Here is a 24793-nt window from a genome sequence, read left to right on the forward strand (position 1 = left end):
GTTTAATCCATAATGAGATTTAAAGAGTAGACATCTCATGAAAGTATCCGTAATAACACATGCAGGTTATTTTCTGTAATAACCCTATAGAGTTATATCGCTGACTGTACTGTCCATAATCCATAATGAGATTTAAAGAGTAGACAACTCATGAAAGTATCTGTAATAACACATGCAGGTTATTTTCTGTAATAACCCTATAGAGTTATATCCCTGACTGTCTGTTTAATCCATAATGAGATTTAAGGCCACTTTTTTTTTATTAGTTGGTTTACGGATCCGCCGACCCTGTTTTTCACGATATTGAAATAAAAATAAAAACGATTTTGGAGATTTTTTTTAATTCCGCCGACCTTTTTCTGTTTGAAGGAGTACAAATAAAAATAAAAACATGATTAAAAAAGATCGGTCTTTCTTCTTCCAGTCGGAATACCCTCGGAAATCCCGTGCGGTTCCCTGTTCAGTGAACGTTTCATGATGGTCTAATGTGGTGAAAAGGAACCAGTTGAAAGGCGATTCCCTGTTCAGTGAACGTTTCATCATGATTTAATGCGGTGAAAAGGAACCAGTTGAAAATGGAGGCAACAACTCGGCAATCAATGTTACACGCAGGACTTCGGGAAAGTTCGGAGAGCCGACAACCTTGCTTCAGAAGTTGAAATGGTGGACCAGATACGATTTTAATATTGTTGCCTTGGAGATTTTCGGTGTAAATCTTAACGGTTGAACAAAATAAACATCGCAGTCATGAATAATAAAAATGAAAATTATTTTTGAGATGGTTTGGGAAGTTTGGTTTAAAAGGTCGAACAACCGCTAATTTGAAACCCTGTTTTAGACTGTCAGTAAGGTTGACGGCGGGTCAACTTTGGTTTAAGTGTTGATCAGAAAGTCTGAAACCCGTCGAAAGGGGTTGTTTTAGTTTCTTGAGGATTGAGCTGCATTTGTCATTACATATATGAGGTACAAATAATTATGACGTCTGGCAAGGCTTTCTGGCATCCAAGATTTGTTTTAAATAGCCTTGCCAGACGTCACTTAAGGCAGGAACATATATATTAACTGTTAGATATACTGTTCCCAGCTTAAGGGAAGAATCTTTTAACTTGCTGCCAGGGATGGGTGTCTGATTAATTGGCCTTATTATATAAATACCTAAATACCATCCCACCGTACCCATTAAGATTTAATGGAACAGAGATGGGAAATGGTGGACAAGATCCCAACACAATGTCAAAATCAGAACATGTATTACTGTAATAGAAAGCCTGACAATTAAAATCACTTCAACATTTATAAAAAGGGACAATCCCAGAACACTTCGAGATATAAGCTTATACTTTATTAATAGCAGTGTAAAATAGCATAAAAAGCCTAAGAAGGACATGTTTTCATGTACCACATATGAAGGTATATGACATGCAGAGCGCATATGGTATTTCCTCAATAAGATTGTATTTTGTTATGAGGAATTTTGTCACTCCCTGATCTAAATTTGATAAATAAATACACAGAACAAAGAGAAATGCAATTGGTAAAGACACTTCCCTTTTATCAGGGACATGGTTTCATCAATCTACATTGACATTGGACTCCTTGTAACACATTAAATTTAAATTGAAACAGCAAGAATCAATACCAAATTATGAAACGATCTGCATACATGTTAAGTACAAAATGCATAATACTATCATATCTATCTATCTATCTTCCCGTCAAGGAGTGGACTCATTTTTGAGTGTATATACTCCAGCGATTATATTACTGTTATATAGAGTAATGTCATTGTTTGTTTCTCTCCATTTTTGGTTAAAAAAAAACAGTATTAATTCCAATTTTTATTTTTCGACCTCCTACCCAACATTTTTTCATTATTTTTATTTTTATTTCGACCTCCTACCCTTCCTTTTTTAAGAAGAATCCCGTAAACCAACTAATAAAAAAAAAGTGGCCTAAAGAGTAGACATCTCATGAAAGTATCTGTAATAACACATTCAGGTTATTTTCTGTAATAACCCTATAGAGTTATATCCCTGACTGTCTGTTTAATCCATAATGAGATTTAAAGAGTAGACAACTCATGAAAGTATCTGTAATAATACATGCAGGTTATTTTCTGTAATAACCCTATAGAGTTATATCGCTGACTGTACTGTCCATAATCCATAATGAGAGTACCATTGCAGATTTTATGAAGTTATTAGTTATTATCAATATGTGTCAAATATATCTTAAACAAACAGGATTGCCAACTATAAAGACCAAAAAACAACCACTCTTTACACTAGAAAACGACAGGCAGTCAACATATTATAAAATTGAGAATGGAAATGGGGAATGTGCCAGAGACAACAACCTGACCATAGAGCAAACAACAGCCGAAGGCCACCAATGGTAACCATATATTAGTCAACAAACATGTAAATGAATGTAGACTATTACCCATTGTTACACTGCACCTCTTCATTTTAACTTATATATCTATAGTATTCTATTTGTAGGGTAAATATGGAGATTAAAACAGTACCCTGATATCTATAGTATTCTATTTGTAGGGTAAATATGGAGATTTAGACAGTACCCTGATATCTATAGTATTCTATTTGAAGGGTAAATATGGAGATTAAAACAGTACCCTGATATCTATAGTATTCTATTTGTAGGGTAAATATGGAGATTTAGACAGTACCCTGATATCTATAGTATTCTATTTGTAGGGTAAATATGGAGATTTAGACAGTACCCTGATATCTATAGTATTCTATTTGTAGGGTAAATATGGAGATTTAAACAGTACCCTGATATCTATAGTATTCTATTTGTAGGGTAAATATGGAGATTTAGACAGTACCCTGATATCTATAGTATTCTATTTGTAGGGAAAATATCGAGATTTAGACAGTACCCTGATATCTATAGTATTCTATTTGTAGGGTAAATATGGAGATTAAAACAGTACCCTGATATCTATAGTATTCTATTTGTAGGGTAAAAATGGAGATTTAGACAGTTTCCTGATATCTATAGTATTCTATTTGTAGGGTAAATATGGAGATTTAGACTGTATCCTGATATCTATAGTATTCTATTTGTAGGGTAAATAAGGAGATTTAGACAGTACCCTGATATCTATAGTATTCTATTTGTAGGGTAAATATGGAGATTTAGACAGTACCCTGATATCTATAGTATTCTATTTGTAGGGTAAATATGGAGATTTAAACAGTACCCTGATATCTATAGTATTCTATTTGTAGGGTAAATTTTGAGATTTAGACAGTACCCTGATATCTATAGTATTCTATTTGTAGGGTAAATATGGAGATTTAGTCAGTACCCTGATATCTATAGTATTCTATTTGTAGGGTAAATATGGAGATTTAGACAGTACCCTGATATCTATAGTATTCTATTTGTAGGGTAAATATGGAGATTTAAACAGTACCCTGATATTTATAGTATTCTTTTTGTAGGGTAAATATGGAGATTTAGACAGTACCCTGATATTTTTAGTATTCTTTTTGTAGGGTAAATATGGAGATTTAAACAGTACCCTGATATTTATAGTATTCTTTTTGTAGGGTAAATATGGAGATTTAGACAGTACCCTGATATCTTATGGACCCTGCCAAACACCTACCTTAGGACTCTGTGTGGATAGACATGATAAGATACAATCTTTTAAACCAGAGGCCTACTGGGTCATTAACTTACAGGTTAGTCTCATTGATGAAAGTAAGAAGATGTTGGATGATTACCAATTACTCAAATATGAACATCAGAGTTCAAATGATTTGAAAACAAACATATATTATGGAATACAAATGTGTCGAGTTTTGTGATTGGATAACAATACAGAGGTGTCAGTATTTATTAGGAAACTGTCGAGGTATATATGACATTTTTATCCCCAACTGGAACCTAAAAAACATCATCATAACACCTGATACCGTATAGCGGGTTATTTTCGCAGGGTGTAAATTTTCGCTTATTTTCGCGGATAGAACAAAATCACCAAAATAAATTCCGCCAATCTAAAAGTGTACATGCAAAGGTAATGTTAAAAATGTTGAATCCGCTAAAATAATAACTGCCAAAATATTTCGTATACCTTATTCAATGAAAATCGCCAAATTTTACACCCGCGAAAATAACCCGCTATACGGTATTATGTGACATAGTCAAAAGCTATACAAAACACTTAAGAATGTCAGAGGCTCACACAGGGAAAATACTGACATACATCCGTCAATAATACATTTTTAATACAAATTCATACATTTTGCACTTCAAATACTTAATCTTTTTAATGTGTTATGATAAATTATTACATACACGAAAACATCATTTTCACAGCAAATTATAAAATCCTTCACATATGGGGAACATATCAGGTTTGGTTTTTCAATATGTGTTCGTTTTAAAAAAAAAAAAAAAGCCACACACACATACAAACACAACATGAAATGTAAAAACTTTATTATCTCTTTACAGAAAAAAAATTGTCAAGATAAAAAAGGTGCAATTAAATGGAGTACTCAAAATATTTAGAAACATAAAACATGACTGTAATGAATATATATGCTGCATCATGAATGTGAATACCTGCACTGGAAAAAAAACATTAAGACATGGGGTAATCCGTAATACATGTGTTATTCAGGTTTCAGACAGGGTATATATACTGTGACATTCCAGGCTTAGGGCTTATATCCCCTTAGCCTCCAGCTCAGGGGATAAAAACTCAAATCTGGGAATGTTACAGTATACCTGAATAACATATGATTTATTGGCTGATGTTCTACATAAGATATACTGTGTATACTTTTATTTTTGTGTGCACCAATTTTAAGGGATTAAGAAAAACTTGCATTTTTGTTGATATTTGATTTTGATTTTGTGGTATTGCCAAAGTCTTCAGAAATTCCTACCAAAAATTGTTAGTACATTTGGACATAAGATTCATGTTTTCTGACTAACTTCAAAATCCATGAAAATTGGAATCCAATGAAAAATATTGATTCCACAGAAGAAAACTATCAGAGTGACTTCACAGGGTTCTTTAGGCAAAGGGAAGGAGGATAAAAGCAGTTATAGTTCATTGTTAGGCCTTCAACATACAGAAAACCCCATACCTTATAGTAAGGTTTGAAAGGTCCTGACATGAAAAATGTAATGACAATTCTAATGAAAAAACTGATGGCCTTATTAAAACAATATTAAACAGATTTGTCACCTAAGAGACCATTTGTATGTTAAATCTACTGTAAAACATGGTCCATATTACAGATAGCTCACCCTGGTGGACGGAGTATTTATCTGGACTGGGACAGAGTGAGAATCTTTGATAAAGAAGTAGCACAGATGTTCCTTAATATGATCAAATCTGCTGACTCAGCAAAGTAAGAATGTAACAGAATGTGAACTTTTGCTATCACTTTACGTCTGTCTGTCATTTGTAAAATATACTCCTCTAAAACTGCATAATATATTGTATTATTCCTATAGAAGCTTGTTTAACAGTGTAAAATGCCAAAATTATCACCATGACAAATTGCATACAACTGGAGAAATAATACTTACCAGTACATGTTTTGAAGTTATTGCCCCTGAAATATCCAAACTTTTTTCGGTTATTGGCTGTAATGGTGAAAACTTAATGAGCTAGGTGTAAAATTATAAAAAAGGATCAGCGTGACAACATGGACAAGTTGTATCTACCCTCAGAATCTGTCAACATATGTTAAAATTATTGCCATGAAATATCATTCTGTAATTTAGAATAGTATAGGATCTAGGTTAAATGTAAACAGCAAAAAGCGCAAAGACTGACCGGCTGAAACTATCAATTTCTGAGCTAGCTTGTTAACAACATGACAATAATTTTTTTCTGAATGAAAGTTGAAGTTCATATTTATACTTTTGATTGTCCTATCTTTTCTTTCTAAAATACATATTTTTTTTCATGACTTTATTACAGAGTTACAAAGGTTGTACAAGAGGAAAAGTTCAAAGGTCGACCACAAGCTCTAAATACTATAGAAATGTTACGATCAGCTAGTTCTGGACTAGGTAAAATGCACAAATATAAAATATTTAGTACAGTTTGTTTTTAAAACTTAAAAGGAAGTTTAAATTTTGTTTTAATCACTATTTGTTATTAAAGACAAGTCGCAGTAAGTTTTTTATTTAAACAAATAAGGAGCATTTATTAAAAAAGATATAAACGGATTGTTTCAGTATATACCCTGGTAAAGATTCTTGATTAGCCCAGACCTGCCAACTTTTGAAAATATCCATGGGGGATTTAGAGCGCGACAAGATTTTTAAGGGTTACAATTTTAGCTACTTTTCTGTGAGCATTGTTTTTTACTCCTAAAATAGTCTTTTTTTGTTTGGTCAGGTTGTTGTCTCTTTGACACATTCCCCATTTCCATTCTCAATTTTATTATTAAGTTCTCTTCTTTTTTCTTTTGGTATGCTAATGATGAGCTTATAGGCCTTGATTTCTTTTATTTGCATGATTCTTGTACTATTATATTATAAAATTGACAATATAACTGAAGAATAGAGAAAATGGCATTAAAATTAAGGATTCAAAGTAGAGACTAACCCCCCCTTTTCCCCCCTCCAAAGACCTTCTCATCTATGAACCTTGACTCAAAACACCTAAAACTAAAGTAAGAAGGATGAAGACATATTTTGATTTAGTCTTACTCTCATGGTCTTATCAGTATCAATGAGAAAATTGATACAATTTTGAGTTATCTTTCTTTATATTCAGAGGTGCTCTTACCGGCGGAGGCTTAAACAGTAACACAGTAGAAGTGTATACAAAATGGCGTCGATTTTAAATCAACAGACACACGATGTCTGGTTTCAAAAAAAATTAAACAGATTTCAAGATAAACGATGTTTTCTTGAGTGTTCATTACAGTTCTCATCTTTAAAATTAATTATGATTTCGCTGTTGAACTACGGCAAATGTTGCAAATTGTGCTTGTATGATGAATTGATTAAAATTGAAAGGCTGTTTGACCAAATTTGTTTATACAAATTAATTTTGAGGACTGTTACGACCCATTAGGTAATCTGATTACATACAACCACTAATTATGACACCTGTTGTGACTGTTGATTAGCGTAGGGTCATTAACTTGTCATAATATATCCCCAGGTAAAATGATTGATTTTTTAAAATTGATCAGAAAAACTTCAAAATCGGTAAACAATACTTTTTTTGGGCATATTTGTTGAAAATCGGGATTTTGACTAATTTTACGATCGGGATTCAGGTTGAGGGGTAAAATCGGGATAATACCGCGAAAATCGGGATAGTTGGCAGGTCTGTTAGCCTTGTTTATTTTCTGTTTTCCACTCTTCAAGTCTTGATGCAAATGAAATCTAAATTTAAAACTATAACAGAAAATCACCAATTGCTCATGTTGTTTGTTGTAAGAACGTTCTCTTTAGATATTGCCAATTATAATGGAAATTAATTAACTTCTGTGAATATGTTTTAAAGTAACACAATTGTGATGTCATAGTAATTAAAAAAGATGTGCTTTCAATATAAGAGTCCAACAAGTACAGAAACTAGAGGGCCTTCTGTCTTAATGATAAAATACCTATACCCCTGCTTTAAAAAAGTGGGGGTTTACCTCTGTCTATCCATCAGCCATCCATCCGTTAGTCCCAATGAATATGTATCTCAGGAACTAATTTACCAGGCTTTCTAAATTTGGTTTCAGGGTTTATATAAGTCAGCTATATCATTTGATGTGCTTTCAGAACCATCACTCAACACTTTCTGTTAACCAAACACTTACATCATTTTACACATGACATCCACATTAAAAAAAATATGTCACATTTTTCTCAGGAACTACATTACAAGGATTTGGAAAATTTAGTTTCAAGATTTATGTAAGCTAGTTTAACAATGTGTTGTGTTTTCAAATTCATCTCGAAACAACTTCCTGATATGGAAAACACTTTGAATGCTTTCGTCACATTTTTCTCAGGAACTACATTACAAGGATTTTTAAAACTTGGTTACAGTATTTATATAAGTAAGCTTTACTGTTCTCATGAGATTTCAGATTCATCGCTCAGCAACTTCCTGTTTAACGCGAAGTAATTAGTCATGTAAGTTGGGGGTTTCCTCCGTCAGCAGAAGCTCACTTGATGAAATTTATACTGTTCTGATGAGATTTCAGATTCATCGCTCAGCAACTTCCTGTTTAACGCCAAGTAATTAGTCGGGGGTTTCCTCAGTGAGCTACTGATGAAATTTTTCCCCAAATTTAATGGTGCTTGATAAAAAATTTGATTTCATTTAAAATTAAGGTTGTTACAGGATACAAATATAGTAGAATTTTTATTTTCTTCATCAAAATTATATGAATGGTTTTACAGGTATAAGTCCACAGCATACAATGCAGGTAGCTGAAAGATTGTATACACAAGGTTACATAAGTTATCCTAGAACGGAAACAACACAATATCCTGAGAACTTTGATTTAGTGTAAGTAATAATATAAGTTATCCTAGGACTGAAACAACACAATATCCTGAGAACTTTGATTAAGTGTAAGTTATTACATAAGTTATCCTAGGACTGAAACAACACAATGTCCTGAGAACTTTGATTTAGTGTAAGTTATTATATATAAGTTATCCTAGAATGGAAACAACACACTATCCTGAGAACTTTGATTTAGTGTAAGTTATTATATAAGTTATCCTAGGACTGAAGCAATACACTATCCTGAGAACTTTGATTAAGTGTAAGTTATTACATAAGTTATCCTAGGACAGAAACAACACAATATCCTGAGAACTTTGATTAAGTGTAAGTTATTTTATAAGTTATCCTAGCACTGAAGCAACACAATATCCTGAGAACTTTGATTTAATGTAAGTTATTATATGAGTTATCCTAGAACTGAAACAACACACTATCCTGAGAACTTTGATTTAGTGTAAGTTATAATAAAAGTTATCCTAGCACTGAAGCAACACAATATCCTGAGAACTTTGATTTAGTGTAAGTTATTATATGAGTTATCCTAGGACTGAAACAACACACTATCCTGAGAACTTTGATTTAGTGTAAGTTATTATATGAGTTATCCTAGGACTGAAGCAACACAATATCCTGAGAACTTTGATTTAGTGTAAGTTATTATATGAGTTATCCTAGGACTGAAACAACACACTATCCTGAGAACTTTGATTTAGTGTAAGTTATTATACGAGTTATCCTAGAACTGAAACAACACACTATCCTGAGAACTTTGATTTAGTGTAAGTTATTATATAAGTTATCCTAGGATGGAAACAACACATTATCCTGAGAACTTTGATTAAGTTAATTCTCATATTGATTTGTAACAAACTAAACTGTATATTATAATTACAATAAGTCTTAAATGAGTTATTAACAATGCATGGAGTCAATAGTATATCAGTAGTTTATATTTACTTATGTCTACACGTCCCAAAATTGGTTTCTGTTCTCTTACTTAATTTGCCTCAACCAAATGTTATGAAACTGATACAAAATGTTTATTACCTCAAAACACAGATCAAGTTTGAATTTTGGTGGCGTCACCTTTACAGTTAAGGAGTTATGCCCTTTTACAAAAGGAAAAATTGCTGTTCTAGAAATATAGATGTCATCAGTCAGGGGTGCTACTTAAACAAGTCATTTCAGAATCACTTCTTCAAGTGATTTTGGCTGTGAAATATTTTAAAAAAATCTATAAATAGACACAGACTTTTTAAAATCACTGTTAGAAGTAATTTGAGAAGATCACTTAAATAAGTGTGTATAACTTATTCTTGATATTTTTCTTACAAGCTTGATTTTTTTATAGGTAAAAAGACCAGAATTCCATTGAAAAAACAACTATGTACATCTAGAAATTGTCTTTTGCTTGATAAGCCTGTCAGTTTTAACAATTTATTTAAAATATGCATTTTCTGGAATGATTTGTAGATCTGGACATAACCTTGAGGTATATCATTCTAACTCTAAAGAAAAACAATCAGGTTACCTAATATTGTTGACCTTTGTTTGATAGTCAGAGTAGTTAATGAATATTTGATTACAGAACAATTCCCAAGGGTACTTTTAAAAGCTTTAGCGCACTAACTTACTGCTCAAGCGCACTGGTGAAGTTTAATATCCATAGAAAAAGGGATAAGTGATCTATGTAGGAAAATTAAAGAAATGTCTGTGAAAATATGGAAAATCAATGAAATTAGCATTTGAAGATCAAAGAAAACACCAAAATTACTTAAATAGGTGATAACTGAATTTATCAAATCACTGAAATAGGTGATAATGAAATCACTTGTTTAAGTAGCACCCCTAACTGGTCATTTTTAAAATCTTCTTTGAAAATTGGAGTTATCTTTCTTTGTCCAGAATGTTAGTTGAATCAACTACAACCAATGCTTTATACAATGCAATATTCAATTTACTTCCCACTGATAAATTAAAGCAATCTTTACCATTCAGTGCTTACAAGCAATTTGATTACCATTCTAGAGTTATGCCCCTTTACAAATGGAATAATTTCTGAATTTTTTCGTCTCCCTTCTCTTACTTAAGTTTGTCTCAACCAAATTTAATGTAATGTATATATAATGCTTATTATAAACTCAGTTTAAGTTCAAATTTTGGCAGTATCACTTGTACAGTTCTTGAGTTATGTCCCTTAATAACGTTATATGATACTAGGCGCATCATCTGTGTCCTTTTGGACACTTTTCCCATTTATACATTCAGAGGTATGTATAACTAAATATTTGTAACTGATAAATAATGTTTGTTTTGTTTAACAATGATAATAATTATTACAGGGGGACATTGAGACAACAGCAGTCATCACCTGATTGGGGAACTATTGTCAGGGAACTATTGAGTACTGGTATACAGAAACCAAGGTAACTATGGTGTAATTAAAAGTCAACTATCTGTGATGAAGAGGTCCTTAACATCACTTTTACTTATTTGGCTTCATGAAATATTTGGTAATTTTTAATACTCCAGTGGTTACTTTAATAGTTTGAACACTTCATAATACAACACTTATGTTATTCTGAGCATGTGATGAAGGTCAACTGCAGGTCAAAATTAGCAAATTTAAGAAGGAATTAGTCAAAATTGTAAAAAAAACAATTTATAATCAATGTACAATTAAATGATATTTTAAAACTAACATCAGCCTTCTATTTTGTTTTACTTTTCATTGATAATGATATGGATATTAAACTCAAGTTACCTCATCAGAGTACTGGGTAATTAATGTGCTGTGTATTTTTAGAAAAGGTACAGATGCTGGGGACCACCCTCCGATCACACCAATGAGAAGTGCAACAGAATCTGAGTTAGGGGCAGATAACTGGAGACTTTACGATTTTATTACCAGATATTTTATTGCTACAGTAAGTTCTATTAGGGTTAGGGGCAGATAACTGGAGACTTTACGATTTTATTACCAGATATTTTATTGCTACAGTAAGTTCTATTAGGGTTAGGGGCAGATAACTGGAGACTTTACGATTTTATTACCAGATATTTTATTGCTACAGTAAGTTCTATTAGGGTTAGGGGCAGATAACTGGAGACTTTACGATTTTATTACCAGATATTTTATAGCTACAGTAAGTTCTGTTAGGGTTAGGGGCAGATAATTGGAGACTTTACGATTTTATTACCAGATATTTTATAGCTACAGTAAGTTCTGTTAGGGTTAGGGGCAGATAACTGGAGACTTTACGATTTTATTACCAGATATTTTATAGCTACAGTAAGTTCTGTTATAGAGTTAGGGGCAGATAACTGGAGACTTTACGATTTTATTACCAGATATTTTATTGCTACAGTAAGTTCTGATAGAGTTAGGGGCAGATAACTGGAGGCTTTATGATTTTATTATCAGATATTTTATTGCTTCAGTAAGTTCTGTTATAGAGTTAGGGGCAGATAACTGGAGACTTTATTACCAGTTATTTTATAAGTAAAAAATGTAGTATATCTAATTTTATGTTATTAATACCAAAGTAAAGTACATCGTGTTGAATTGAAATTTAGAATTTAGGTTTTAGAAAGGTTATGATGTGTTTTTACAATTGTTTATAATTTTCATTTTCAGATTATGCCAGATTGTAAATATCTTCAGACAAAAGTGTATTTTGAGATAGGCCCTGAGAAATTTTCTTGTACAGGTCATGTGATTGTTGATCCAGGATTTACATCTGTCATGACATGGAAAGCTATGGACGATGAAACACTGCCAGAGTTTAAAAAGGATCAAACATTTAGCCTTGAAGAAGTAAGTTCTAAAAATTATAAGTTTAAAAGAAAGGAAGTATTATGAAAAAAGTAAGACAACAGTAGTTCAAATCTGGAAAAAAGTAAGAAGACAAATCAAGGTTATAACAAACATTGAGTGAATTGTTGAACTGCAAACTGAATGAAACCAGGTGATTTGACAAGATGATAATTGTCTCGTACTGTTTGATCATAATTGATGCTATTAAATAAAAATTGTATATTGGGGATGTAGTATATATATGAAATGAACGTTTTTTCATTTACAAATTGTGACTAAAATTATTGGCTTGCAAGTTGGTTATTTATACTTGTAATTACATTGAATTAACATCAATTGAGAAATTTTTATGTAATTACATTGAATCAACTTCAATTGAGACATTTTTATGTAATTACATTGAATCAACATCAATTGAGACATTTTAAGTTTAATACACTGTTGTGTCATTGTTTGCAGGCCAAGCTTGCTGAGAGACAGACCAGCCCTCCAGATTATTTAACTGAAAGTGAATTGATCACACTGATGGAGAAACATGGCATAGGAACTGATGCCAGTATATCTGTACATATAAATAACATTTGTGAGAGAAACTATGTCAATGTTATAGCTGGACGGAAGCTCAAACCCACACCACTTGGAATAGTGTTAGTCCATGGTTATCAGAAGGTAAAAGTGTGGATTTATTATTTGTGGGTCCATAGTTATCCAAAAGTCATAGTGTGGATTAATTTATTATTTGTGGGTCCATGGTTATCCAAAAGTCAAAGTGTGGATTAATTTATTATTAGTGGGTCCATGGTTATCCAAAAGTCATAGTGTGGATTTATTTATCATTTGTGGGTCCATGGTTATCCAAAAGTCACAGTGTGGATTTATTTATCATTTGTGGGTCCATGGTTATCCAAAAGTCACAGTGTGGATCTATTTATTATTTGTGGGTCCAAGGTTATCAAAAAGTCATAGTGTGGATTTATTTATCAATTGTGGGTCCATGGTTATCCAAAAGTCAGTGTGGATTTATTTATCAATTGTGGGTCCATGGTTATCCAAAAGTCATAGTGTGGATTTATAATTTGTGGGTCCATGGTTATCAAAAAGTCATAGTGTGGATTTATTTATTATTTGTGGGTCCAAGGTTATCAAAAAGTCATAGTGTGGATTTATTTATCAATTGTGGGTCCATGGTTATCCAAAAGTCATAGTGTGGATTTATTTATCATTTGTGGGTTCATGGTTTTCCAAAAGTCACAGTGTGGATTTATTTATCATTAGTGGGTCCATGGTTATCCAAAAGACATAGTGTGGATTTACTTATTATTTGTGGGTCCATGGTTATCCAAAAGTCACAGTGTGGATCTATTTATTATTTGTGGGTCCAAGGTATTCAAAAAGTCATAGTGTGGATTTATTTATCAATTGTGGGTCCAAGGTTATCCAAAAGTCATAGTGTGGATTTATTTATTATTTGTGGGTCCATGGTTATCCAAAAGTCAAAGTGTGGATTTATAATTTGTGGGTCCATGGTTATCCAAAGGTCATAGTGTGGATTTATTATTTGTGGTTCCATGGTTATCAACAGGTAATAGTGTGGATTTATAATTTGTGGGTCCATGGTTATCAAAAGTCATAGTGTGGATTAATTTATCATTTGTGGGTCCATGGTTATCCAAAAGTCATAGTGTGGATTAATTTATCATTTGTGGGTCCATGGTTATCCAAAAGTCATAGTGTGGATTTATTTATCATTTGTGGGTCCATGGTTATCAAAAAGTCATGGTGTGGATTTATTTATTATTTGTGGGTCCATGGTTATCAAAAGTCACAGTGTGGATTAATTTATCATTTGTGGGTCCATGGTTATCCAAAAGTCATAGTGTGGATTTATTTATCATTTGTGGGTCCATGGTTATCCAAAAGTCATAGTGTGGATTTATTTATTATTTGTGTGTCCAAGGTTATCCAAAAGTCATAGTGTGGATTTATTATTCGTGGGTCCATGGTTATCCAAAAGTCATAGTGTGGATTTATTTATCATTTGTGGGTCCATGGTTATCAAAAGTCATAGTGTGGATTTAATAATCATTTGTGGGGCCATGGTTGTCCAAAAGGTCATAGTGTGGATTTATTCTTTGTGGTTATGTGGTTATCAACAGGTAATAGTGTGGATTTATAATTTGTGGGTCCATGGTTATCAAAAGTCATAGTGTGGATTTATTTATTATTTTTGGGTCCATAGTTATCCAAAAGTCATAGTGTGGATTAATTTATCATTTGTGGATCCATGGTTATCCAAAAGTCATAGTGTGGATTAATTTATCATTTGTGGATCCATGGTTATCCAAAGGTCATAGTGTGGATTTATTATTTGTGGTTATGTTGTTATCAACAGGTAGTAGTGTGGATTTATAATTTGTGGGTCCATGGTTATCAAAAGTCATAGTGTGGATTAATTTATCATTTGTGGGTCCATGGTTATCCAAAAGTCATAGTGTGGATTAATTTATCATTTGTGGGTCCATGGTTATCCAAAAGTCATAGTGTGGATTTATTTATCATTTGTGGGTCCATGGTTATCAAAAAGTCATGGTGTGGATTTATTTATCAATTGTGGGTCCATGGTTATCAAAAGTCATAGTGTGGATTAATTTATCATTTGTGGGTCCATGGTTATCCAAAAGTCATAGTGTGGATTTATTTATCATTTGTGGGTCCATGGTTATCCAAAAGTCATAGTGTGGATTTATTTATTATTTGTGTGTCCAAGGTTATCCAAAAGTCACAGTGTGGATTTATTTATCATTTGTGGGTCCAAGGTTATCCAAAAGTCATAGTGTGGATTTATTTATCATTTGTGGGTCCAAGGTTATCCAAAAGTCATAGTGTGGATTCCAAAAGGTCATAGTGTGGATTTATTCTTTGTGGTTATGTGGTTATCAACAGGTAATAGTGTGGATTTATTATTTGTGGGTCCATGGTTATCCAAAAGTCACAGTGTGGATTTATTTATCATTTGTGGGTCCAAGGTTATCCAAAAGTCATAGTGTGGATTTATTTATCATTTGTGGGTCCAAGGTTATCCAACAGTCATAGTGTTGATTTATTTATTATTTTTGGGTCCATAGTTATCCAAAAGTCATAGTGTGGATTAATTTATCATTTGTGGGTCCATGGTTATCCAAAAGTCATAGTGTGGATTAATTTATCATTTGTGGGTCCAAGGTTATCCAAAGTCATAGTGTGGATTTATTTGTTATTTGTGGGTCCATGGTTATCCAACAGTCATAGTGTGGATTAATTTATTATTTGTGGGTCCAAGGTTATCCAACAGTCATAGTGTGGATTTATTTATTATTTTTGGGTCCATAGTTATCCAAAAGTCATATTGTGGATTAATTTATCATTTGTGGGTCCAAGGTTATCCAACAGTCATAGTGTGGATTTATTTATTTTTTTTGGGTCCATAGTTATCCAAAAGTCATAGTGTGGATTAATTTATCATTTGTGGGTCCATGGTTATCCAACAGTCATAGTGTGGATTAATTTATCATTTGTGGGTCCAAGGTTATCCAAAAGTCATAGTGTGGATTTATTTATTATTTGTGGGTCCATAGTTATCCAAAAGTCATAGTGTGGATTAATTTATCATTTGTGGGTCCATGGTTATCCAACAGTCATAGTGTGGATTTATTTATTATTTGTGGGTCCATGGTTATCCAAAAGTCATAGTGTGGATTTATTTATCATTAGTGGGATACCAATTTTCTTGGTATAAGTGGCAAGAAATTTAAATTTTCAATGAAGTAAAATAATACTATAAGCATGTATGCAGACTTCGAAAAGACCATGAAATTAAATATCCAAATAAATACAAGTGTATAAAACTTGTGATCAGATAAAATAAATCATTCTTTAGTAATGAAGGATAGAGGTTATGATTGATGAAAATAAAAAAGTCATAATGGATTTAAATTCTGAAATTAAATGACCTAATTTGAATGTTTGTAACTCAAAGATACATACTAATTTTTGTCGAGCCTTCGACTTAAGTCGAAAAGCGAGACTAATAGTCCGGCGGCTTTGTGAAAAATTGTGCACATCCTGTTACAAGCATGAAATTTGGCATAGACCTTCCTCAACTATTACTCTTTTATTTCAGATAGGGAGGCATTTGAAAAAAATGTCTCACTTCCGGTAAAATCCAAAATGGCGGACGTCATACTTAAATCAGCCAAATATCGAAGGCCAGCGTGTAAAAATGTGTTATTATCATTCTACTATCATAATATTTGGTACAGACCTTTGTTTTTTACTACTTTTGGATAAATTAAATAGATAAGATGTCTTCAGAAACCCCACTTCCGGTTAAAATCCAACATGGCGGACATTGTACTTAAATAAGCTCATTTTTTAGAGAGGGTAATTGAAATGTGTTTTAACGTATTGCTACTATCATAACATTGTGTAGGAACCTTTCTTTGGTGCTTCTGATGGCTAGAATGTATAAGACATATGTCTTAAAAACCCTTACTTCCGGTAATAACCGAAATGGGGGACATAGAAATATCATTTTTTTATTCAAATTTCAACTTTTTTCAAAATGTAAAGAAAATGGTTTTATTTTGTGTTGTTCATTAAACTTTTGGCTTTAAGTTATCCCCAAAACCACTTATTCTAGCATGTTGTAAATGATTAGATATAAAGTTGACACTTCCGGTAAAAATATGACGTAAATTTCAAAGATGAGTCCTCAATCTATTTCTTCGATGTAGAGTTTTGGATAGATTGATTAAAACAATACAAAATCACTATAGTATTAAAAAATATTTAAAATTACTACTATTTGGCCAAGAATACATTTTATTCACAGTCACCACCACATGCACACATCGCAGTGCACGGAATACCCGGTTTTCCACATTAAAAATAACCGCGGCATCCTTTCTTACATCCATAATGTACAAGCTTCTGAAAAAAATGATGAGGTCTTAGAAAGAGTTTTTAAAAGGAACCCTCTTTGTCCTTTCGCGATCCATTAATGACTAGACTAGGTAGCATAAGAGTCAATCCCAAGCTCGTCTCACTAAACACCTGCATTAGTATATTGCACGTTTTACATGCTTGAAAAGACTAGGCCAAGTCGTGGGAATAGCCTCACTTATAATGAGCTTTCTATTTTGTGCAGAAATTGACTTTATTGCTTCGTTAATCATGTAAGCTCCATCTGATAAAATTGTGGGATCTTACAGTAAAACCCCGGTGATTAAGGCTGATCAATCATCATACTTTATGTTAAAGTCACATCTACTAATACCATCAATGTCTCCCGCACGGTCTTTTTTTTCCTTTTAAAGCAAAGAGAGAACCGTATCACAACGGGTAAAGGTATGGGTCAGAAATAAGTGTGTGTGATCACTCATTGCCTAATGCATTTGAAAGGCCATTGATCGATATTAATCCAAAGATTTTTGCCTCCCCAAACACAATCCATAGTTTGTCTGCTCCTATGTCACGGAATAGCGAAATAGTATTGACAGCATCATCAGTGACTGTTAATCATGACTCGTTTAAGTTCGTGTTTCACTGCATCAGACACATGCACCATGATTTAAGTGTCAGTCTCTTTATGTGAACATGGTGCTACACTTAAAATACATCACGTGGTGGATAAGATAGAATATCCTGAGCATGTGTTACTACAACTACCATACTCATCAAAGACTTCATCCACTCTTGTTACAGTTTCAAGGTATTTTATTAAGGTAAGGACATAATACCCAATTATCATACTCGTTCGGAAACACTTTTAACTGTAACAACAGTGGGTGTAGTGTCGGATGTGAACAAAGGCAATACTGGTAGTTTGAAAGCTGCTAAAAGAAGCAAGAGCAACATTTAGGGGAAAGGGAATACACAGACGAATCCAGGATTAAAAACATCCTCAAAATTTGCAAAGTTTTCTGAGAGATGACGACAGTAAGAAAGAACTTTTAATTTTTCATTCACAGCAGCTTGCTCAATACAATTTTGAGTACAGAGTAGTTGAAGCAACAAATGCTCAGGATGTTCAGTGTTATCTAACACTTGATGACGTTTCAAGTTTAGCACCATGTTTACACGAAGAGGCTGACACTAGAATCAAGATCGATATGTCTGATGCGGTGAAACACAGACTTAAATGAGTCATGACTCAAACAGATACTGATGTCATTGCTGTTTAACTATTCCGTGACATAGGGGCAGACAAACTTTGGTTTACATTTGGAAGGGAAAATATCAATCAATGACCTTTCAAATGCACTAGGCATTAAAAGATAACACGTTTGCTGGAAAAGGAACTGCGTTGGTGACATTAATGAAGTTTGAAGATGTGACTATAGCATTTAGAATGATGATTGGCCAACCAACATCACAATATGGATTTGATAAGTTTAATGTCATTGAAAACGATACGTGGTTTTGTTGTAAGATCGAAAAATAAGAAACAGATTTGGTTGACAAGGCAAGAAAATATGTGTTTTCGGAATTTAACGATGTGAGAAACAATACCGCAGTCTTTGTAAATGTTGGAAATCAGCTCTCCGATTGTGAATTGCAGCCTAACGAGTATGCTGATTGGGTATCATGTCCTTACCTTAATGAAATACCTTGAAACTGAAATACGAGTGGATGAAGTCTTGGATGAGTATGGTAGTTATAGCAACAAATGGTCAGGATATTCTATCTTAACCACCACGTGATGTATTTCAAGTTCAGCACCAAGTTCACATTTAGAGGCAGACACTAAAATCATGGTGCATGTGTCTGATGCAGTCAAACACGAACTTAAACGAGTCATGATTCGAACAGTCATTAATGATGATGCTGTCACTACTGTTTCGCTATTCTGTCACATAGGGGTAGTCGAACTATGGATTGTGTTTAGGAGGGCAAAATACTTTGGATGAATATTTATCAACGGCCTTTCAAATGCACTAGGCAATGAGTGATTTAATCAGACTAAATCACCGGGGTTTTACTATTTGCGCAAAATGGAAGGCTTTTTGATGCTGTCCCTCAACTTGGTCATGTCTTTTCCAGCATGTAAATCATGCAATATACTTAGGTTGGTGTTTAGGGAGACGAGCTTGGGATTGGCTCTTATGCTACCCACTCAAGGAGAGGACAAAGAGGATAGCTTTTTAAAAACTCTTTTTGAGACCTCATCATTTTGTCATAAGCTTGTACATTGTGGATGTAAGAAAAGATACCGCGCTTATTTTTAATGTTGAAAATCGGGTATCCCGTGCACTGCGATGTGTGCATGTCATGGTGACTGTGAATACAAATGTATTCTTGGCCAAATAGTAGTAACTTTAAATATTTTTTAGTATTATGGTGATTTTATTTTGTTTTAATTAATCTTTCCAAAACTCTACATCGAAGAAATAGATTGAGGACTCATCTTTGATATTTACGTCATATTTTTACCCGAAGTGTCAACTTTATATCTAAACATTTACAACATGCTAGAATAAGTGGTTTTAGGGATAACTTTAAGCCAAAAGTTTAATGACCAGCACAAAATAAAATCATTTTCTTTACATTTTGAAAAAAGTTGAAAATTTGAATAAAAAAATGATATTTCTATGTCCGCCATTTTGGATATTTAAAGAAGTAAGAATTTTAAAGACATATGTCTTATACATTGTATCCATCATTAGCACCAAAGAAAGAATCCTTCACAATGTAATGATAGTAGCAATACGTTAAAACACATTTCAATTACCCTCCCTAAAAAATAAGCTTATTTAAGTACAATGTCCGCCATGTTGGATTTTAACCGGAAGTGGGGTTTCTGAAGACATCTTATCTATTTGATTTATCCAAAGTAGTAAAAAACAAAGGTCTGTACCAAATATTATGATAGTAGCATGATAATAACACATTTTTACACCCTAGCCTTCGATATTTGGCTGATTTAAGTATGACGTCCGCCATTTTGGATTTTACCGGAAGTGAGACTTTTTTTTCAAATGCCTCCCTATCTGAAATAAAAGAGTAATAGTTGAGGAAGGTCAATGCCAAATTTCATGCTTGTAACAGGATGTGCACAATTTGTCTGAAATATGCTTGTAGCCGCCGGACTATAAGCGATCCTACTTTCCGTCGTCGTCGGCGGTGTCCACAAATATTCACTCTGTGGTTAAAGTTTTTGAAATTTTAATAACTTTCTTAAACTACACTGGATTTCTACCAAACTTGGACAGAAGCTTGTGTATGATCATAAGATAGTATCCAGAAGAAAAGTTATAAAAATAAAATTCCATTTTTTCCGTATTTTACTTATAAATGGACTTAGTTTTTTTCTGCGGGGAAACATTACATTCACTCTGTGGTTAAAGTTTTTAGAATTTTAATAACTTTCTTAAACTATCCTTTGTTTGAACTAAACTTGGAGAAAAGCTTGTTTATGATCATAAGATAGTATCCAGAAGTAAATTTTGTAAAAAAATAAATCCATTATTTCCGTATTTTACTTTTAAATGGACTTAGTCTTTCTACAGAGAAACATCACATTTACTCTGTGGTTAAAGTTTTTAAAAATTTAATAACTTTCTTAAACTAGCTGGGTTTGTACCAAACTTGGACAGAAGCTTATTTATGATCATAAGATAGTATCCAGAAGTAAATTATGTTAAAAGATATTTCCATTTTTTCTGTATTTTACTTTTAAAGGGCCTTACATTTTCTTCCAGTTAACATAACATACAGTCTGCAGTTTAAGTTTTCAAAACATTAATTAGATTCATTAACTATCCTACATTTTTACCAAACTTGGACAGATGCTTCTTACAATCAAAAGGAATATTTTTAATGATTTTTTTTCCCTCCTTTATGTTGAGCCCTGCGATTTACAGCAAAAGTAGGCGAGACACTGGGTTCCGCGGAACCCTTACAAATTTTATTGTTTATTGAGTTCTTCTGTGAATTCAACCTTCAGACGATAATAGACAGCCTGTTAAGGGCTAAAACATAGCACAAAATTTGTTGAAGGTTTAGGGAGTTCAATTTTTAATATCAACAATCCAAGTGATAAAATTTCAAATACTACAAGTCAGGAATATGACAGTTGTTTTCCATTTGTTTGATGTGTTTGAGCTTTTTACAATAACTTTCTGTTTTGAATTCACCTTAGAGTTCTGTATTTTTATTATTTTACTTTTCATCTATTTATACAGATTCCCCATTCCATCTAGTTCCTATTAGTAACTTTTACACGATGTCAAATAACCTCTAATACGGTTTTTAGTTTTCTTGTTTGAATTGTTTTATATTGTCATTTTGGGGCCTAATATTATAAGTTATATGGTTTGCTACTGACCCCCTAAAGATCCATAGAGGGTTTGTAAAATCCATAGGGGGTGAGGCCAGAGGCCGAGTCCCCTATGGATAGTATTCACCCTCTATGGATCAGTAGGGGTCAGTAGTTAACCATATATCGAATTTATCGCACCCTGGACTTTTCTGCTGCGTTTTATTGAAAAATACAAATAAATTGAAAAGAAATACAACAACATCAATAGAGGACGTCACCATTAATGCGTCAGGAACCCCCTATGGTCTCAAAGGGGGTCGGGTCACCACATGATGGTGCTCAACCAATCACAATATGATATATTACCAACGGTGCGATAAAGCTGACTATGGGGTATGGTCTTTGCTCATTGTTGAAGGCTGTACAGTGACCTATAGTTGTTAATTTCATATATTGATACCATAAAAATGATCTGTTTTAAAAGTTATAAGATTAATTATTTTATTTATTTTTCAGATTGATCAAGAACTGGTATTGTCTACCATGAGGTCTGCCGTAGAAAAACAATTGAATCTCATCGCCCACGGTAAAGCTGACTTCCAGGATGTTCTACATCATGCACTTAACATTTTCAGACTGAAATTTAAATATTTTGTAGAGAATATAAATGGGATGGATGAGTTGTTTGAAGTAACATTTTCATCACTGGCTGCTAGTGGTAAACCTTTGTCCAGGTATGTACTAGTGGTAAACCTTTGTCCAGGTATGTACTAGTGATAAAACTTTGTCCAGGTATATATCCTACATATCTTATCTGAAAAATAAACTTTGTTTTGTTGTCATAAATACAAGGAGAATTTGTGTATTCATCAGTGAGAAAGTAACAACACAAATACCTAAACACTTTTGTATGTATATAAGCTGTAGAATATAAATTTTTAGTTTGTTTAGTAATCACCTTTCTGTCTTTTCATATTCAAATCATATCACCAATTCTAAGTTCTTTGGCAACAGTTATTCTGTGTCAGAAACCTATTATGTGTCAAATTATAATAACAATCCAAATTCAGACCTGTATCAAGCATTAGTATTGTGTCCATTTTTGCCCTGGTTCAGGGTTGGACCTCTAAGGTCATATCCAGCTGCGCTCGGCAATACAATTTATTTTACAAGGAAAGATGATACTATACATAGATTTATTATTATTTGTGGGTTACCATTTCGTAGATTTGGTTGGCTCAGGTTAACCATGAAGTTCAACGTATGACAAATTTGTTTAAGGTGGTATGGGAGTCTAAAAAATAAAAATGATAGAATTTGTTCATACTTTGCCAAAACGTAGTATCTATTGATACATGTTGAAAAATATAATAACAATGATAGGTCACCGCCCATTTTCTAAAGCTACAGGATGGGACAAAATTCACATTTTGTATGGATTATACAGGAAAAAGCACCATTTTGTGATTAGAAAATAAACAAAATGATAGAATTGTTAAATACTTAGGGAAAAGATAGCTTTCAGACACTGCTTTGAGAATATCAAAAGATAAGATAGGGTCAACGTACGTTTTTTCTGGCTAAAATACAAAATAGGAAAATTCCATGTAGAATCCTTCAGAAAATGTACTGTTTTAGAGTTACCTCCCCTTAAAATGTCATTTTAAAAAAGAAATAAAAACAACCAAGAATAGTTACTATTTGCAAAAAATATTTATATTTATAAGTTATATTCTTATAAATTGTTCCTTATAAATGAAAATTCACATTAAATAACTGCATTCCTGCATCAAATTTTGCTAACTTGATGGAAAATTGGACCTTTGGTTCTCTGTTTTTCTACGACCCCAAAAATTAAAAAAAATTTCGTCGTATATTGGTATAACGTTGGCGTCGTCGTCTGCGTCGTCGTCGTTCGAATACTTTTAGTTTTCCCACTCTAACTTTAGTAAAAATGAATAGAAATCTATGAAATTTTTACACAAGGTTTATGACCTCAAAAGGAAGGTTGGGATTGATTTTGGGAGTTTTGATCCCAAAATTTTAGGAATTAGGGGCCAAAAAGGGCCCAAATAAGCATTTTCTTGTTTTTCGCACGGTAACTTTAGTTTAAGTAAATAGAAATCTATGAAATTTTGACACAAGGTTTATGACCACAAAAGGAAGGTTGGGATTGATTTTGGGAGTTTTGGTTCTAACAGTTTAGGAATTAGGGGCCAAAAAGGGGTCCAAATAAGCATTTTTCTTGGTTTTCGCACCATAACTTTAGTATAAGTTAATAGAAATCTATGAAATTTAAACACAAGGTTTATGACCATAAAAGGAAGGTTGGTATTGATTTTGGGAGTTTTGGTCCTAACAGTTTAGGAATAGGGGCCAAAGGGTCCAAAATTAAACTTGGTTTGATTTCATCAAGAATTGAATAATTGGGGTTCTTTGATATGCCGAATCTAACTGTGTATGTAGATTCTTAATTTTTGGTCCCATTTTCAAATTGGTCTACATTAAGGTCCAAAGGATCCAAAATTAAACTTAGTTTGATTTTGACAAAAATTGAATTCTTGGGGTTCTTTGATATGCTGAATCCAAACATGTACTTAGATTTTTTATTATGGGCCCAGTTTTCAAGTTGGTCCAAATCAGGATCTAAAATTATTATATTAAGTATTGTGCAATAGCAAGAAATTTTCAATTGCACAGTACTCAGCAATAACAATAAATCTTCAATTGCACAGTATTGTGCAATAGCAAGAAATTTTCAATTGCACCGTATTGCACAATAGCAAGAAATTTTCAATTGCACAGTATTGTGAAATAGCAAGTATTTTCAATTGCACAGTATTGCGCAATAGCAAGTTTTATCTAATTGCACAATAATGTGCAATAGCAAAAATTTCAATTGGAGTCATCTTTCTTTGTCCAGAATAGGTAGTTGAATCAACTTAAATCATTGTTTTATACAATATACAATGTATAATCACTTTTACTACCAACTGATAAATTAAAACAATCTTTACCATTCAATGATAACAAGCACTTTTTTACATTTTAATATTTTATGATGTATTTAAATGAGTAATTATTGTTGCAAACTCCATTAGAAATTTGAATTGAGATCAGTTTTGGAATAAAGGATAGGGGGATGTGA

General features: G+C 32.8%; 1 protein-coding gene across 2 annotated transcripts in view; it reads left to right on the top strand.

Annotated features, from left to right (window-relative positions):
* Positions 1-24793, top strand: part of LOC134684254 (DNA topoisomerase 3-beta-1-like) — a 45206-nt gene that overhangs the window by 10430 nt on the left and 9983 nt on the right. For both annotated transcript variants that reach the window (XM_063543515.1, XM_063543516.1), the window contains 9 exons: positions 3582-3716; positions 5290-5402; positions 5981-6072; positions 8419-8527; positions 10873-10956; positions 11337-11457; positions 12168-12347; positions 12807-13016; positions 22162-22379. In XM_063543515.1, the coding sequence (XP_063399585.1) occupies positions 3582-3716; positions 5290-5402; positions 5981-6072; positions 8419-8527; positions 10873-10956; positions 11337-11457; positions 12168-12347; positions 12807-13016; positions 22162-22379 (1262 nt within the window). The remainder of the gene's footprint in view (positions 1-3581; positions 3717-5289; positions 5403-5980; positions 6073-8418; positions 8528-10872; positions 10957-11336; positions 11458-12167; positions 12348-12806; positions 13017-22161; positions 22380-24793) is intronic.

Source organism: Mytilus trossulus, chromosome 9, assembly GCF_036588685.1.
Source record: "Mytilus trossulus isolate FHL-02 chromosome 9, PNRI_Mtr1.1.1.hap1, whole genome shotgun sequence".
Classification (NCBI taxonomy): Eukaryota; Metazoa; Mollusca; class Bivalvia; order Mytilida; family Mytilidae; genus Mytilus; species Mytilus trossulus.